This window comes from Vanacampus margaritifer, chromosome 4, assembly GCF_051991255.1.
Source record: "Vanacampus margaritifer isolate UIUO_Vmar chromosome 4, RoL_Vmar_1.0, whole genome shotgun sequence".
NCBI lineage: Eukaryota > Metazoa > Chordata > Actinopteri > Syngnathiformes > Syngnathidae > Vanacampus > Vanacampus margaritifer.
In genome coordinates, this window is record NC_135435.1 from 24,718,108 (window position 1) to 24,734,944 (window position 16,837).

The 16,837-nt window shown below is 43.6% G+C and overlaps 1 protein-coding gene across 1 annotated transcript; it reads left to right on the forward strand.

Annotated features, from left to right (window-relative positions):
• The first annotated feature begins 3,626 nt into the window (after positions 1–3,626).
• Positions 3,627–15,913, forward strand: sall1a (spalt-like transcription factor 1a). Its single transcript, XM_077563649.1, has 3 exons — positions 3,627–4,422; positions 8,338–11,726; positions 14,635–15,913. The coding sequence occupies exons 1-3, from the start codon at positions 4,350–4,352 to the stop codon at positions 15,076–15,078; spliced, it is 3,906 nt and encodes a 1,301-aa protein (XP_077419775.1). The 5' UTR covers positions 3,627–4,349; the 3' UTR covers positions 15,079–15,913.
• The last annotated feature ends 924 nt before the right edge of the window (positions 15,914–16,837 follow it).

Sequence of the window (16,837 nt, forward strand, 5' to 3'; positions counted from 1 at the left end):
AACGGGAGTCATTTTTCAGCCACATGTTCACCTGTTAGACAAAAAAAAAAAAAAAGAAGTGTTCATTTGGTAAGTATGGCTGGATGATGTCACACATTTTTCTCAATGTCTGGGAGCAGGAGACCGGCTTATGCCAATCCCTTTAATCAAGCTTCTAATCCTGGTGCAGGACATCAGGACGGAGGCCCGTGCCGCGCTTCATATTTGTGAGGAGGAGGAATTCCACGGGGGTCAAAGGGTTTTGCTATTGTGGATTAACATGAAAGAGATGCTTCCCTTTTGTGGATGAGACACTAAAACGACAACAAAACACTTGTTGGTTACATTAATGCAGTGATTCTTAAACACTGTGCTCTAAGAAACAAGTGTCCAAATAAAGGCCCGGGGCCAGATCCAGCCGCGTCGTCATTTTACGTGGCCTGTAATATTTTTTTGTTACTTTAAAATAAATTGAAACAATAGTTGAACAAACAATTTACTGGTTTCTGATTTCAAAACTAGAACACAATACGCCACAAAAATGAGTTTGCCATCTCTGCTCTAAGAGACTATCTGGTGTTCCGTAGGGATTGATCCCATTTCACTTCACTAGCCTAAAAATGTGTTCATCTATCTATGCCATTGACCAATAGTGACAAGCAGAACAGTGAAATGCTTTTCCACATTTCACATTGAGTAAGTCAATTCATACGAAAATTGAGATCGTTATTATTTCATTGTGTATATTTTTAGGTAATAGTTTTGTTTGGTGGTGTACCGTGACATTTTTATCATGTAAAATATGACTCCTGGCTTAATAAAAGTTGGTGTCACACATCCTATTCCCGGACATCTATCCATCCATTTTCTATAGTGCTGGTCCTCATTAGGATCATGGAACTGCTGGAGTCTATTCCACCTTGGACTAATAGATTTATAGTCACATTTATGTGTATGGAGAATTTACAGCATGTTTTTGGAGTCCAAAATGAAAAACCTTGCACTGATATATTTCTTCCCCAAATTGGAGTCGACTAACCGGTTTCCCTGTATTGCATTTTAAGCTCTTAAATTTCAGGTAACTAGTCCAGTTATGAAGAAAAGTAGAATAGAATAGAGTTTAGTGTCATTATACATTGAATAAAGAGTTCAGTGCATACATCAAGATAAATAAAAAATAAACGAAAGTGCAAAATGCATTTTTTATATATATATATTTTCTAAATGCCTGTGAAAACACAATAAGCCAATTCATCATTGAGATGTTTCCAGAGTGAAATTCTACAAAATATGCCCCGCTCTTCTTCATAAGTCACAAGTTTTGCACAACCTTAAGGACTAAGTATCGGGGAACAATGTAAAGCTATTCCTTTGAGTCGCTCTGAACTGAGCTCTTGTATGACATCATAAATGACGGACATATAAAACTGAATTTAATGGTGTGATTTGGTTCAAATTTAGAATTTTACAACTTTAGAATCCAGCTTTGAACATGTCGTTAGCAAACAGATCAATTTTTTTGTCTGACTTTAAGGGATACGTGTTGCAAAAAAAAAAAAAAAAAAAAGCAAAAGCACTCAACAGTCAAGTGACGAATAATTTGGTAATAGAGTAAGTTTATTTCGAACACGCAGTACAAAACAATAAGAATAGAAAAATTTACAATATGAATACCACATACTGAAACACAAATGCACAGCTAAGACTTAAAATAAAAATAGTTTTTAATTTGGACTGCTGCGCTTTCTTCCACCTATAGGCTGCCAGTCTCTCTCTCTCTCTCTCTCTCTCTCTCTCTCTCTCTCTTTCTCTGTCTCTCTCTATCACACACAGCTGACCCAGATGAGGGTCTGATCCAGCTCGTTGTAATTCCGCAGGCATGGTTGAGACGGAGGTAGAGGGTGAAGGGGGTGCATTAAAAGAAAAAGCCCACCACGTGTTGAATGCGACATCATGCAGGAGAAGAAAAGAAGGCTTTCCAGTTAGAGACACTAGCAAGACGGGCGAACGGGTGGGATGAGGGTCCAATCTGAGGGATTCCCACTTACTTTGTCAGGTATCATTTGAAGTCAGGACTTCCTGATCGTCCCATACTTAAGAGAAAAAAATGGGGGGGGGGGGGGTATGTTTTTTGCACTGAAGAGACTTGTTATATATTTCATAATAGACTCTCTCAAGCAGGGTTTCTCAAACTAATAATTGCCCAACATGAATATCCAGTTAGTTTTTATTGTGTTGTTGTATGTTTCTGATTGTCTTGCGCAGTTGATACATTTGTTACATAGTGCATGGCAATGTATGGCACTCTTTGGTGCTTTTTTTCCCTTTTTGGACTATTGTTATCCACATGTTGGTGCACTGTATGTGGGCTATTTTATATTTAATACAGAATAGAGGTTCATTCAGCTGCTTTCCAATTATCCACCAATCTATCCATTAAGCTATTTGTTTCTATCTATCTATCTATCTATCTATCTATCTATCTATCTATGGTTTTGAAACGTTCAAATATGAATCATATGTGTTATATTTGATGCGTTTCGTGTGTATCGGTCATTAAAAAAGACTCACGCACACGCACGTACACGCCCCCAGCACGGCTGGACCAGGCTGCAAATCACCTTGTTTACAATCTCACACCAACACTCACATCAATTAACTGCACATTGATTTCCCCGCCTGGGACATTACAATATTGCAGAACACTCCCCGTGCACTCCTTTGCAATGTTAACGTTGTCATCATCGCACAAGCACACCAATTAATGGTCAGTCTATAAATATGGTTTTAATAACTTGATAAAGCTTATAAACCATACATTTCAAGCCCGTTCTTTCGTGCGCTTCTTTTCTTTTTCCTTTTTTTTTCTTCTTAAATCATGAATAAGTAAAGACTCTCGTCGAAACTAAAAGATAGCTGACAAGCCGGGGAGCACATCCATCCTGGCCCCGCAGCCGCTCTTTAAAAATTCAGAGCCAAATAATGGCATCAGCCGTCGAAATGTTATTATCTTCATTTCTCAACATCAGCACGAGGAGAGAGGGGCTCAGTTTATCTTGTTTCAGCCGCTCCATACCTCTTAAAGCATAGGTTTGGTAACCATAATGATGTTTTGATTTGTTTTTGTTTTCTTTATTTCTTTATTTTGCACGACTTGTGTGGTCATTTTGTGGTCAACATTTTGATTAATATAATTTTAATTGAGACTGGGAATCAAGTTAAATGCAACCACGCTGCACATGCAACCCCATTTTAAAATTATTCTAAGAAATGCAATTTATTATAACATTTACTTCGTATCCTGCCAACAAATCGCGAGTGCAAGGGGACCCAATAATGTATTTATGTTATTATTATTTTTTATTGCTATTATTGTGACTGACTGTAGTCAACTTAAAAAAAAACTATAAGAGAGTGGGAAATAAAAGATGATAACGTAATGAAAATAAGTTAAAACTTGTCGCCGCTGTTCGTTTTGTTGCTCAAAAGTGTTTGTTCCAGCAGAGAAGAAAAAAAGGCAAAAAGGGGGCGGTTATAGGGGCGGGGTCCAGCGGAGTGACTGAACATCCCAGCAGCCAATCAGAGAGTGGATAGGCGGAGCTTTCTTGCTGTCCCGCTGCTGCACGGGGCCCTCTGGAAAAGTTTGTTTATTCGCTGTACGCGGTGTGTGATGACAACGTGTTCGCGTGTAAAAACCACCACCCCGAAAATCGAGCATTCGAGCACCAAAATGACTGCATTAAAGTGACGTGGACGGAGCCACGCGTGGATTTTTGCAGTCGGGAGGGCACGCGCGAACCTGGTGCCGCTTTATTCCTACCTAAAAGGTGATTTTGAAGCCATTTTTTAGGGGGGGACGGACTACTACCTGCTGGAGGAGCGAGAGGAGGAGAAAGTTCTGGAACATTTATCCCTTGGGACAAGACCCAAGGTGACCAAAAAAGGGAGGGAGGGGGGCTTCCTTCCTTCCTTCCTTCCTTCCTCAAGCGGAGTTTGGGAACCTCGGGGTTGGGAGACGAGGAGACGAAGAAGACCCCCGCCGTCCCTCCTTCCAGCAAAGCAAATCAGGAGCTAATTGATTAAAGAGACTTCATTTGAATAGGAGGGGGGCTGGCGAGGTGCCAATCGCCTTTCAAAGATCCCCCCTCCCTCCTCCTCCCTTACCAGCCCCTCCTCGTCCACCTCCATCCCTCCCTCCCTCCTCGTATGATTAATCGCGAGGCATTATTGATAATCATAACGTGGCACATGCGCGTTGGATGGGCTCGATGCGCGTGAAATTTTGAGGGGCCCCTGGTTTCATTTTTTCCCCCCTTCTTCGTCTTCTTCGCATCTTCTTCGCTTGGCGTTTGCCCCATGTGCCAGCCAGCATGTCGCGGAGGAAACAAGCCAAGCCGCAACACTTTCAGTCCGACCCTCAGCTACCCGGAGCCGGCCACAATGGTGAGTAACACCGTGCCCACATCAAACTTCAACACGGTCCGTCTCACTTCAATATTTCCACTTTTTATTTTTTTAAATAGATTTTTTTTTTGTCCCGTTGTGTTAACTATATTATTATCTTTTAAGATGACATTTTTGCTTTAATGTGCGCTTCTTCGCGTGTGTGTTTAAAAACTTTATGCATCATTTTATTTTGGTTTCAAAACGAACCTTTCAACCGGCTCGGACCACCTTCGCCGAACTCACACACGCATTGAAAAAGTGTGCTAAATCCTTCTTTGCCGGCATCAAATCGTCCAAACTTAACGTATTTCCTCGCATTCGTATTAATGAACATCACAAGCCAGTTTGTTCATCGTCCTTTTCTGATATTAAAGTCTTACTCATCGTGAGTCACGCACGCACGCACACACACACGCTCAGACATCGTTAAATAAATTGTGCTTGACTCAACTAAACCGGCCTTTTATATTAAAGACAACAAAAATAGTAAAACTGATATTATATTAATACCGTAATTTATGACATCATCAAGAAATAATCACAAAACAAGTCAAATTAATCCTTCCATCCTTGACGTCTTTTAATGTAACTGACTCGGTTAATGTATTTTTTAAAAAGTTGTATTTTGTCATACCTTTGAATAAAAGTGCAGATAAATTGAGGTGTAAAAGTTGTGTAAAAGCAATGTTTGTTGACTGACTTTTTTCTTTTTAGATAGACGTTTCAAACGTTCAGACGATCAAAACTTATATTGTTAAAATGTCATTTGTTAGGGAAATTAAAGCTCTTCACATGCAAAATATGTAGATTTTAAAGTAATTATTAGGAATATCACATTTTTAGACTTGCATTAAGTGCACATTCATCTTGTAATCGTTTTCATTCTACTATTCTTCCAAAACTAAGCTTACTGTTTAATTTATGTTTTTTCAGACTATTTTGACTTTGTTACATGCAAAATATGTTACTTTGGCTCAACATAATGTCACTGTAAAAATGCTTTGCAAGTACTTACTGTTAAAAATGTTTTTTTGTTTAAGAGAATGAGGGAAGCGATCTAAAAAAAAAAAAAGTGTGTCAAGATGTGTGTGCGTGTGAGATGGTGTGCTGTTTTAACCTTTGCCAATGTCCCCTTACGTGAGGGGCGAACAGGGTTCAGGGCCCAGGGTCCCCCCTGTGTGTGTGTGCGTGTATGTAAAGGGTGCCCAGGGTTCAGGGCCCAGTGAGATCCACTTCAGGTCGCCATTGACCCGGCAAGTCGGAACCACAGGCGGCCCAAGCCAGGCCTTGACACTCTTTTTCTCCTTCTATTAAGCGTTTAAGTGAGGCTCTTATCAATATTTAGCCCCTATCAGAGTGGCCCCCTGGGGGGGAATTGGCAAGGGCAATCCCCCCCATTCTCTTTTTTTGTGCCCCTGCAAACAAGAAAGTGTTTGTCATTTGGTTGGGGGTGTTAGCCCAAGCCCTCCCTTCCTCCATTTGCCTTAAGCGTGACACTGGACCACAGCTCCGACACTGTCCTCCTGCGTGGCCAGACTGGACCGTGATGGTTTTTGCCGGACCTCCATCTGGTGTTGAGTGCGATGTGGAGCTCCCAACCCGCCCCTAAAAAAACACAATGTAGGATTTTGCCTGTTTTAAATCTTCGCTTCTTTTCCTTCTTCTTTTTTTGAGGCCTTCTTGACTATGATTCATAAGCAGCGCATCGTCCTCGCAGCAGCTTTGGCTTGATTCTTAATTTTAATTGGAACTTAATCCGTGCTATTTTGGGAATTAAGCCTAATGCTAGCATCTGCACCATGTCCTGTGCTCCGGCATTGATTTTTATTTTTTGTCTTAACGGTTTGACACAAAGCTTTGATTGTTTGCTCAAGTAAAATAGCACACTTTGGACACAAAGTGTAGATTAAAACCCACATGCTTTTGTAAGATAGCTGAAAAAAACAACATTATTAATGTAACTTGAAATGTTATCTTTTTTAATTTTTTTGCTCAAATCTTATTTAATTTAAACGTATTGCAAAGTTGCCATGTATGAGAGTCAGTTGACGGAAAGTATCAATTAAACGAGGCTTATTGTTTTGTTAAATGAAAAACGTGGTTTTAATTTGAATCAATTTCTTTTATTCTGCTTTTACATGAATCTTAAAAAAATGTAAAACTACTTATACGAAAATGTAATAGATAAATGTGTTATTTTTTGTAACTTTTAATAACTTGTACAAAAATAGAAACTAAAAAGGTCTGGAGGAAAAATGTATTCCGTGTAATGTCATGTTTTTTGTGAGTTATTAATAACATTTACATTTACATTCAATTTTGACATCATTTTATTGGAAATAAATGTCAAATAAATATTCTAAAAGTGACGCCCATTTTAAGTATTGTCTAGGGAAAAACACATTTATTTATTTAAGCACATTACAGTTATTCCTACCGTTTTCTTACACACACACACTTCATGTGCTTGTTTTTCTGAAATTTCTTAAAATGTCACTCACGTTTTTGGCAGTTTGTTGTATTTATGGTTTCCTTTGCTGGCCTTCCCAAAATTAACTCGCAAGCAAAGCTCTGTGTGTTCTTTTCGAAAAGGGGAGATTTGCCGTGAAAAGTTATGGCGTGTGTTTGCATAGTTGGCCGGCGTGAGGGCCGGGGGGTTTATTGTCATGGCAACTTTGTGGTGATCTGGCGGCGCGGAAGAACACCGAGGGAAGATATAATCCCTTTGAGTGAGCTTCGGAGTGGGACCCGGCCCCGGGGATGAGCTCGGGGGGTCCCGGGTCCCGAGCAAACCGGCCGGCCGACCATCCCCGCCGCTCCCATGCTGCGTGAACAATGGGGAGGCATCCTGTCTCGCTGTGGGGCAGGGGGGCTGCACTTCTGCAGGGTTTCATTTGCAAATGAATTCTTGGCCCTGATGAAAGTCTCCAGAATGGGGAGGAGGAGGAGGAGGAGGGCGGGAGGCAGAAGGGGGTTCAGTCACAATGAAAGGGAGTCATAGAAAAATGCAATTTGTAAAGCAACTTGTATGTTAAACAGAGAAATCGTGACAAAAGAGGGCAAAGAATGCGAAATGAGTCTGAGAAATTTCAAAAACACGATTGATTGCACATCTAAAAGCTTCAATGACTCTTACTCTTACTTTGTATAGATTTAAGATCCTTTTTTCTGTGGTTCCATCACCCTTCATGTGACACACGTCTTGTGATTTTTCAAACGACATGTTTTACCGGTCAAGGTAATTCAATTATACCCCCTCAGACTATTTAACAACATTACAATCCTGTGTGTTGGTATTCTCCCCATTTCTTTTTTTTTTTTCCTTGTCCGGCCTCAATCGTCCTCAAACGCGTTTAGCCGTGCCGATAACCTGCCCGAGATGGCGTCCGCGGGCTGAAAATGAGCAAAGTTGACAGCGAATTGAAAGTCTAATAAGTCCGTCCAATGCTTGATTGGCGCCGAGTGGACAAGCAGACTTTGAAGAGCTGTATAGGAAATCAATGACTTTCTATGAAATTTCATTAAAGGGTCCGAGCCGCGCCCCCGCTTCACTCTGTTCTATATTTTTGATGGATTATGTGAAGAAAATGATTACTTTTGCTTAGGCCTGATGTACATCTTCAAACATCACTTTTAAGCGATATGTGAGTAGTTCTCATTGATTTTGTATCCCCTCTTATCTTGTTTCAGAGGCCACTGCACCGAAGCGGGCCCTCTTTTTCATTCCTCGTAGGTTATTGTTGCTTTTTCGATCTTTTTATTTTTGTGAATACATCAAGAGGATAAGTGTAAAACTGATTAACTTAAGATTAGCAACAATGGAACTTTAGGAGATAAAGCTGCCTCTTCAGCTGCAAAACATTTCTGATCTCTAATCCTGTTTCCTCCTCTTTTTTTTTCTTTTTTTTTCAGGGGACACAGAACTTTGCTCCAAGGACCCCCCCTGCAAGGAGTCCGACGCCCACGTCTGCAACAGATGTTGTGCCGAGTACTTTGAACTCTGCGAGCTGGAGGAGCACCAGAAGAATTGCACTAAGAATCAGCTAGTCCTGATTGTGAATGAAAGTCCAGCCTCCCCCGCTGGATCCTTCTCACCCGGGTCCCCTCCCCTTAATCCCGACGACCAGATGAATGACATTGCTAATAACACTGATCAGACGGAGTGCGGAGACCTCTCTGAGTCTGGCGCGCTGGAAAAAGACGAATCCATGGATGTGGACGTTTCAGGGATGAGCAGTGGTCAAGAAGAGGAAGGCAGCCATGTGGAGAGCGGGAGCCCCAGCAATGCGGCGGGCAGCTTCAGTGGCAAGAGCACTGCCGGGCCTGCCGTGGGTACTTCCGCTATTTCTGCCCCTCTTCCTCAGATCGGCAACCTGGCTGAGCTGGGGAACTTCTCCATGATCAACAGCAACGTCATCATCGAAAACCTGCAGAGCACCAAAGTGGCTGTGGCGCAGTTCTCCCAGGAGGCTCGTACCTCCGGGGGGCCGCGGGTGGCGGTGCCCGCCCTGATGGAGCAGCTCCTCGCCCTGCAGCAGCAGCAGATCCACCAGCTGCAGCTCATAGAGCAGATCCGTCACCAAATACTGCGTCTGGCCTCTCAGTCCCCGGAAATGCAGGTGCCCCCGACATCAGCTCCGGGCGCTATGGGGCCCACCGCTGCCAGCCCGCTGGCCACCCTGAGCTCCCATCTCTCGCAACAGCTGGCCGCAGCCGCGGGCCTCGCGCAGAACCTGGCTAGTCAGTCGGCCAGCATTAGCAGCCTAAAGCAGCTCGCTGCTGCGGCACAGCTACCTCAGTCCAACCCGAGCAGCAGTGAGACATCTCAGAGCATTAGCACCCTGGGGCCGTCGACCGGCAACTCCCAACCCCCTGAGAAGAGGCCATGCCACGTCACTAACACCCCGCTGACAAAGTCCTCCACCCCGGCGTTCGGAATAGGTAGCTTGCTAAGCTCAGCAGTGAATCCCCTTCTACCTCAGCCCTCGCCAGGAAACCCCATGTTCTCCAGTTCGCTTCCGAGTGTCGGCACCACCGTTGAGGACCTCAACTCCCTGGCAACTCTGGTGCAGCAGAGAAAAAGCAAGGTGCCCAGCGTCGCGTCATTCGAGACCAAGAGCAGCTCGGAAGAGGCGTTCTTCAAGCATAAGTGCAGGTTTTGCGGCAAGGTGTTTGGTAGCGACAGTGCCTTGCAGATCCATCTGCGCTCCCACACCGGCGAGAGGCCGTACAAGTGTAACATCTGCGGCAACCGCTTCTCCACCCGCGGCAATTTGAAGGTGCACTTCCAGCGGCATAAAGAAAAGTACCCGCACATCCAGATGAACCCGTACCCCGTTCCTGAGCATTTGGACAACATACCGACGAGCACCGGCATTCCCTACGGCATGTCTATGCCCCCCGAGAAGCCGGTCACCAGCTGGCTGGACAGCAAGCCCATCTTGCCCACTCTGACTTCCTCGGTCGGCATGCTGCTGCCGCCCACCATGCCCAGCCTGCCCCATTTCATCAAAAAGGAAGATCACTCGATAGCCATAACTAACCATCCGGTTCCTTCCACTACAAATTACTCAGGTGCTTCTGAGCCTTCAGCGAAAAGTAGCAGAGCGTCTGAAGAGGGCGAAGGTGCAACTCTGCCTACCTCAAATGGCAAAACTGAAGAAGGCAGCCATTCCTCAGGCTTTGTGACCAGCGTCAGCTCGGCTGCCGAGACGGCCACCGAGTACGCCACGTCCAACAGCCCGCCCATGTTGACCAACCCGCTCATGCCTCTCATGTCGGACCAGTTCAAGGCGAAATTCCCCTTTGGAGGTATCCTGGATCCCCTCCACGGGTCAGAGACCTCCAAACTGCAGCAGCTTGTGGAGAACATCGACAGGAAGGTGACAGACCCCAACGAGTGCGTCATCTGCCACCGGGTGCTGAGTTGTCATAGCGCGCTGAAGATGCACTATCGCACTCACACAGGGGAGAGACCCTTCAAGTGCAAGATTTGTGGCAGAGCCTTCACCACTAAGGGGAACCTGAAGACCCACTACAGCGTCCACAGGGCCATGCCTCCACTTCGAGTGCAGCACTCGTGCCCGATTTGTCAGAAGAAATTCACCAACGCCGTGGTGCTCCAGCAGCACATCCGCATGCACATGGGCGGACAGATACCCAACAACCCTTTGCCCGAGAACTATCCGGAATCCATGGTCTCTGACACCGGTTCGTTCGACGAGAGAAACTTTGACGACCTAGACAACTTCTCGGACGACAACCTGGAGGGGATGGAGGAGGGCCCCGACAGCAGCGTGCCGGACACGCCGAGGTCAGCGGACGCTTCCCACGACAGCCTGTGCGACTCCCCGGTCGCTCTCGACGTGGATGGTCGAGATCACTCCCAGGTTATGGACGTGGAGGAGCTGCGAGAACTCAAAGCGGTATCGAATGGCTTATTGGATGGCGATTGTCTCACCAACGACTCCTCGTCTCTCGGCGGGGACGTAGAAAGCCAAAGTGCTGGGAGTCCAGCTGTGTCCGAATCTACCTCCTCCGTGCAGGCGCCGTCCCCTGCGGCCCTGCCGCCGCAGCCCCGCAAATCCCCCGGCTTGGAAGAAAGGCACCAGAAGCTGTTCTCCATGGAGCACACGGCCCTCCTACACCCTCACCCCTCCAACATCGGAGCCTTGGACCTGACGTCCGTCAACCCCTCCAAGGACCCCCTGGGCATGATGTTCCCCTTCCGTGAGCGCAGCATAGCCAAGAATACGTCTTGCGATATCTGCGGGAAGACGTTTGCGTGTCAGAGTGCCTTGGACATCCACTACCGAAGCCATACCAAAGAGCGACCTTTCATTTGCACGGCCTGCAACCGGGGATTCTCCACCAAGGGCAACCTCAAGCAGCACATGCTCACCCATCAGATGCGGGATCTGCCCTCGCAGCTCTTCGAGCCCTCCAACACCAGCGTGTCCTCCAGCCCCACCCCCTCCCTGCTGTCCGTCTGCTCGTTGGGAAAGCCGGAGGTCAACGGCTTCCTGCACGGCTTCCACCCGGAGGCTAAGGAGCCGTGCGCGTCCTCCGCTGCGGTTTCCGCAGGGGTGGTCGCCGGCATGGTCACGTCGTCAGCCTCCACCTCGCCGGTGCTGTCGGCCGCGCCGCCCCGCCGGACACCCAAGCAGCACTTCTGCAACACTTGCGGCAAGTGCTTCTCCTCATCCAGCGCCCTGCAGATCCACGAGCGCACGCACACCGGCGAGAAGCCCTTCGCCTGCAGCATCTGTGGCCGTGCGTTCACCACCAAAGGAAACCTCAAGGTATGTTCACAAAAAATGATGAGAGAGAAGTTGGTTTCAGTATCCATTAAACTGTTTATTGCGGGGATACTTTTCAAACTCACCCGGTAAAAATCTGTGCTAAAGAGAGATCATACACAAAACAGTTGGGTCAAAAGTAACCCAATTATGGATCAACAATGGACCGATCCACTTTATGAGTCAATTTGACCCAACTTTCTGGGTTGTTTCATACAAAATGACCCAATTTTTAATTTATTTTTTGCTAAGTAAAGGATCTGACCAATATTTTATGAGTTGTTTTACACTAAAAGACCCATTTCTTCACTCAAAGTTGGGTCAGTAGAGGATTGGTCCATTTTTTTATCCAAAGTTGGGTTATTTTTGACCCAACTGTTTTTAGAGTGTATCATTTTATATCAAGTTTTACCCCTTCCACATGCTTAAATTCTTTTCAATATTATAAAAACACACACACTTGAACTTATCAAAACATACTTTTGAAAGTATTGTTAAGTGCCTGTTTTCACTCGCCTAACATGCGCATTTCTCCAAAGAGTCCAAAGGTGCTTGCTTCAATATGTTTGGCACTCCCAGTTGAGATTTACTGTAAAACTAACACATCAATATAAAAAAGAATTAAACTTGGATGGATATTTAAACACTTGGATTTCTAGCGTTTTCATTCAGGGTTATTTTTTTCAGTTCTTGAAAGTTCGAATGATAATAGGTGGATGGAAACCCACCTACTGATACAAATGGAGCAGAGACTTTAATTTACAGTCCCGTATGGCTTTGGCCTTTTTGAAGACTTGCTTTTTTTCCAAATACCCATCAGAAGAGTCTATGGGCCACACATGAGTTTTCGCCTTCTTAGTTTGAGCCATGTCCTTTTTCAATAAAAGCAAACGTAAGAATGGACAATCAATTACATGAATTTACCTTCCTCAATTAGAAAAGGACTTGTAAGGATAGGGGGTGAAAAATGAAGGAATGAATCGTGGTGACGAGGTTAAGCTAAAGCACTTACATGTTTAACCCCGTTATTATGTTTGTTTCTTTGCTACTCCCGGAATGTTCAAGAGTCAATTTGACCCGCTGCATGTTTGATTCTCCAAAACAAACAAACAACAGAACACACTGCTGCAGGGTTACTATTCAGCCAATATTTAGTGCACGTCTCATTCACTTGCGTTTCACTTTTCCCAGTGGTTTTGGTACATACACACAATGTGAGAAATGTGCAATATATACAATATATTTAATATATCGTGTATTTGGGTTGTTTTTAAATGTAAAAAATAATGTGGTAAAATATATAAAAAATACAAAGAAACTTTTTATCCTATTTCTTAATTGAAACAAATATTTATTTCTTGATTTTGAAACTTTAAATCTGGTCATATTGACACATGAGTTAGGAGAAACACCCCCCCCCCCCCATATGTTTTATATTCAATTGTTTCCACAAAAGGCTAAGAAAAGAAGCAAATTGCAGTAAAAATTAACATTCATTCATTCATTCTTGGACAACTAAACCTGCAGTAGGTTACTGACCCGTCAACATTTCCGGTGTAGCAAAAGAAACATAAAACGAGGGTTTGGATGTTCAAAATTTGCCGTAATGACTTTTTATTCATATCAGCCGTTGTTAGCCAGCTAGTTGGGAAACTTGGTGGCGCCACACCCACAATGAAAGCAGACTGTGCCATTCCCCCCCCCCCCCAAGTCCCGCGTGAGACCAGTGCATTAGGGGTCAGAGCCCAAAATACAATGTTTACCACCACACGCCGCTAAACTGCCTCACTGCATTCAGGGTGTGAAGCGGTTTTCATGTGCGGTATCATTGTTATTATTTTTTCCATTGCATCATCTCTCATTTGCATTCCTCATCGACCCTCCTCCGCCGCCGTGTAGGTCCACATGGGCATGCAGATGTGAAGAAAAAAAAAATATCACTCTCACAGGGAGGGTGTTTGAAAATTAAAATGACATTTAAAAAAATAATTAATAGTAAGAAAAAAAATCTCATTCTATTTTTTAAGGGTTTAAAATGTTTTTTAAAATAGGGCCACCGAATCAAATAACTTTTAATGTTTAAAGAGAAAACATTTCAGAGGAAAAAGTGTAGCTCCACATGGGCATGAGTGGGTAATTTACAAATTTAAAAATATTATTTAATGACAATTTACACATTTATAAATATTATTGAGTGCCTACTATTTAATGACAAAAGAACAAAATTAAGGCCAGATTTTCATTAGATTTTTTACAAATATTTTATTTTTATTTTTATTTTTTTACCCTTGACAAAACAGAAGTCATATTTTTTAAATAGCTTTTTTTTTTTCAACCGCATCACCTGCAACATAATAAAGTTTATTATAAATATTGTCACCATCTTGGCCACCTTTGCTTAAATCAGCTATAGCCTTAATTCAATTCCACCCCTGAAATGAAATTATTAATAAATAGAATATAATCAGTCTGTGTTTTCTGAAAAAAATAACCATGATGTAAGATGATGATTTTTTTTTTTGACTTGGCCAATTTGACCTGCAACATAAGAAGGTTAATTTTTTTATAAATTTTTGCTAAAAATAAAAAATGACTGGGTCTTTTTTTTTTCTTTTTTCTTTTACTGGTTCAATTTTTCCCATTAGATAATAGGAAAAGTAAATTTCAACATCCTATTATGTGGCAGGTCAAACATAAAAAATAAACAGGAAGCTGTTTTATGTGTAAGCTTCCAAATGTATTAAAAATTTTTAATATGTACAAAATGTTATTTTGTCGCAGTGGTGTGCAGAAGGGAGGGGCCAAGGGGGCGTAGACCCCACACCGCTCATCCAATTCGGGGTGGCTATTCAAACGAGGCAGGTGTGCATTAATTCCATACTTAATTGGTCCCCCCTCCTCTTCCTTGCAGGTCCACATGGGCACCCACATGTGGAACAGCGCCCCCGCCCGGCGCGGCCGCCGGCTCTCGGTGGACGGCCCCATGGCCTTCCTGGGCGCCAACCCCGTCAAGTTCCCGGAGATCTTCCAGAAGGACCCGTCGGCGGTGTCGCGGGCGGGCGACCCGGCTAGCTTCTGGAACCAGTACGCCGCCGCTTTCTCCAGCGGCCTGGCCATGAAGGCCAACGAGATCTCGGTCATCCAGGGCGGCGGCCTTCCGCCCATGTCGGGCGCCGGCATGGGCAACGGTGGCAGCTCGCCCGTGGGCGGCCTGACGGGCAGCCTGGACAAACTCCACAGCGCCGAACCCAACGCCGCCCTGGCCGGCCTGGAGCGGATGGCCAGCACGGAGAACGGCGCCCACTTCAGGTTCACGCGATTCATGGAGGACAATAAAGAGATCGTCACTAATTAAGACACGCAGAGACACAACCAGAACTGTGAAGACAAGTCTGTTGGAATTTTTTTTGTACAATGTACATGTTATAGTTCCCGGGAGCTTATTTATTAGTGGCTATAACCGTGCTTGAGACGCAGTGGAAGCATTATAACAGTTAGACCAGATGTGTGTGCGTTTGTGTGCGCGCGTGTGTGCTTCTTCTAAAGACGACGTGTGATAGATACTCTGACCTTGGCATTAAGTTATTTCCGTGTCCCCCCCCTCCACCCCCACCCCCTTTATAGTGTTCCATAGTTATGACATCTGGCTGTAAGATGCAAAAATGCTGTAAATAATGTACACTGATCTTCTTGTAGACGGTCTGACGTGTGTTCACAGACCCCCCCCCACAACCCTCCTCCACCTTCACGTATTATTTAAGGAGGACGCAACATGGACATTTAGATGTTTCTTGCTACTTTTTATGATTGTTTACTTGGATACCCAGCCCCCACCCACCCACTCAAATATTTGGAACTGAGACAGCCAATCGTGCTCCACAGTGCTGCTGCTAACGTGATGTGTTCAAGCCCCCCCCCCCCTAAAAGAAGATGATGTACATACATGTCAAGAAGAGGTCCAGTGGACACACGAAAAGGATGGATAGTGTTGTTGTTGTTTTTTATAAATATAAATATTATATTGGGGTTTGACAAACCTTTCGGACTGTTACATGCACTTTCTCGGAAAGGTGGAAGATCTTTAATGGGTCCAGTTTCGCTACACTTTAATACCTACTAACAAAAACTCTAAGATACTGTAATTCTTTACTCGAATAATAATAATCAAATACATCAGTTTTCCAAAAGAAGCATTCAGTGTTTGTGTGTGTGTGCTTTGTATTATTTAGTGCCGGTTCACATAAATCGCATACATAATCATAAAAAAAAAAAAAAAAGTTTAATTTTGTCCCTGGAGTGTCTGGCAAGTCCCCTCGCTTGAAGTCAGCTGGGAGAGGCTCCAGGAGCTCGCTCGCGACCCCACAAGCAGTGTAGAAACACATGGATTGGCTAAAAAAACTATTTTTTTAAAAACATTTATACCTCATTTGTATATAGGGTTGCAATAAATAAATAAATAAATAAATATAAACGTGTTACACTTAACTTGTTCATATAATTTTGCATGCATATCTGAGACATTTAAATGAGTAATTGTTGATTTTTGCCCAGGGATCAAAGCTGCACTTTAAAACAATTTTTAGGTTTAAAAAAAAATAATGAGATGTGTGTATAGATTCTTTGGACAGTGGCTTCTTCCCACATTCCAAAAACATGCATTGAAGATGAAAGCAACTCAGAACTGTGAATGGTCATTGTATGTTCCTTGCAAATGGTTGGCGACCAGTCAAGGGTGTACACCGCCTATTACTACTACTTTTTTTTTATTATTATTATTATTTCTGGTTATGTTGATCTTAACTAGCCTACATGTCATTGGCGTAAACGTTTTTTTTAAATCCATATATGTTACAAGTACACACAAACTGTATATTTAAAAAAAACATTAGATGACTTATCATTTGAGACATTAGGCTTAAAAAAAATCTGATTTTTAAAACTTCAAAATTATATAGGGTCTGTCTAAAAATATAGAAGTGTTATGCTTTAAAATAATATTTCATATAATCTTTTGATGTATTTAAATTAAAAAATGCTTAGTGCAATGAAACACCTGCTTTTCACTTAAAAAGTAAAACAATATTTCTTATGTCTACAATTAACACCAGTGTTAT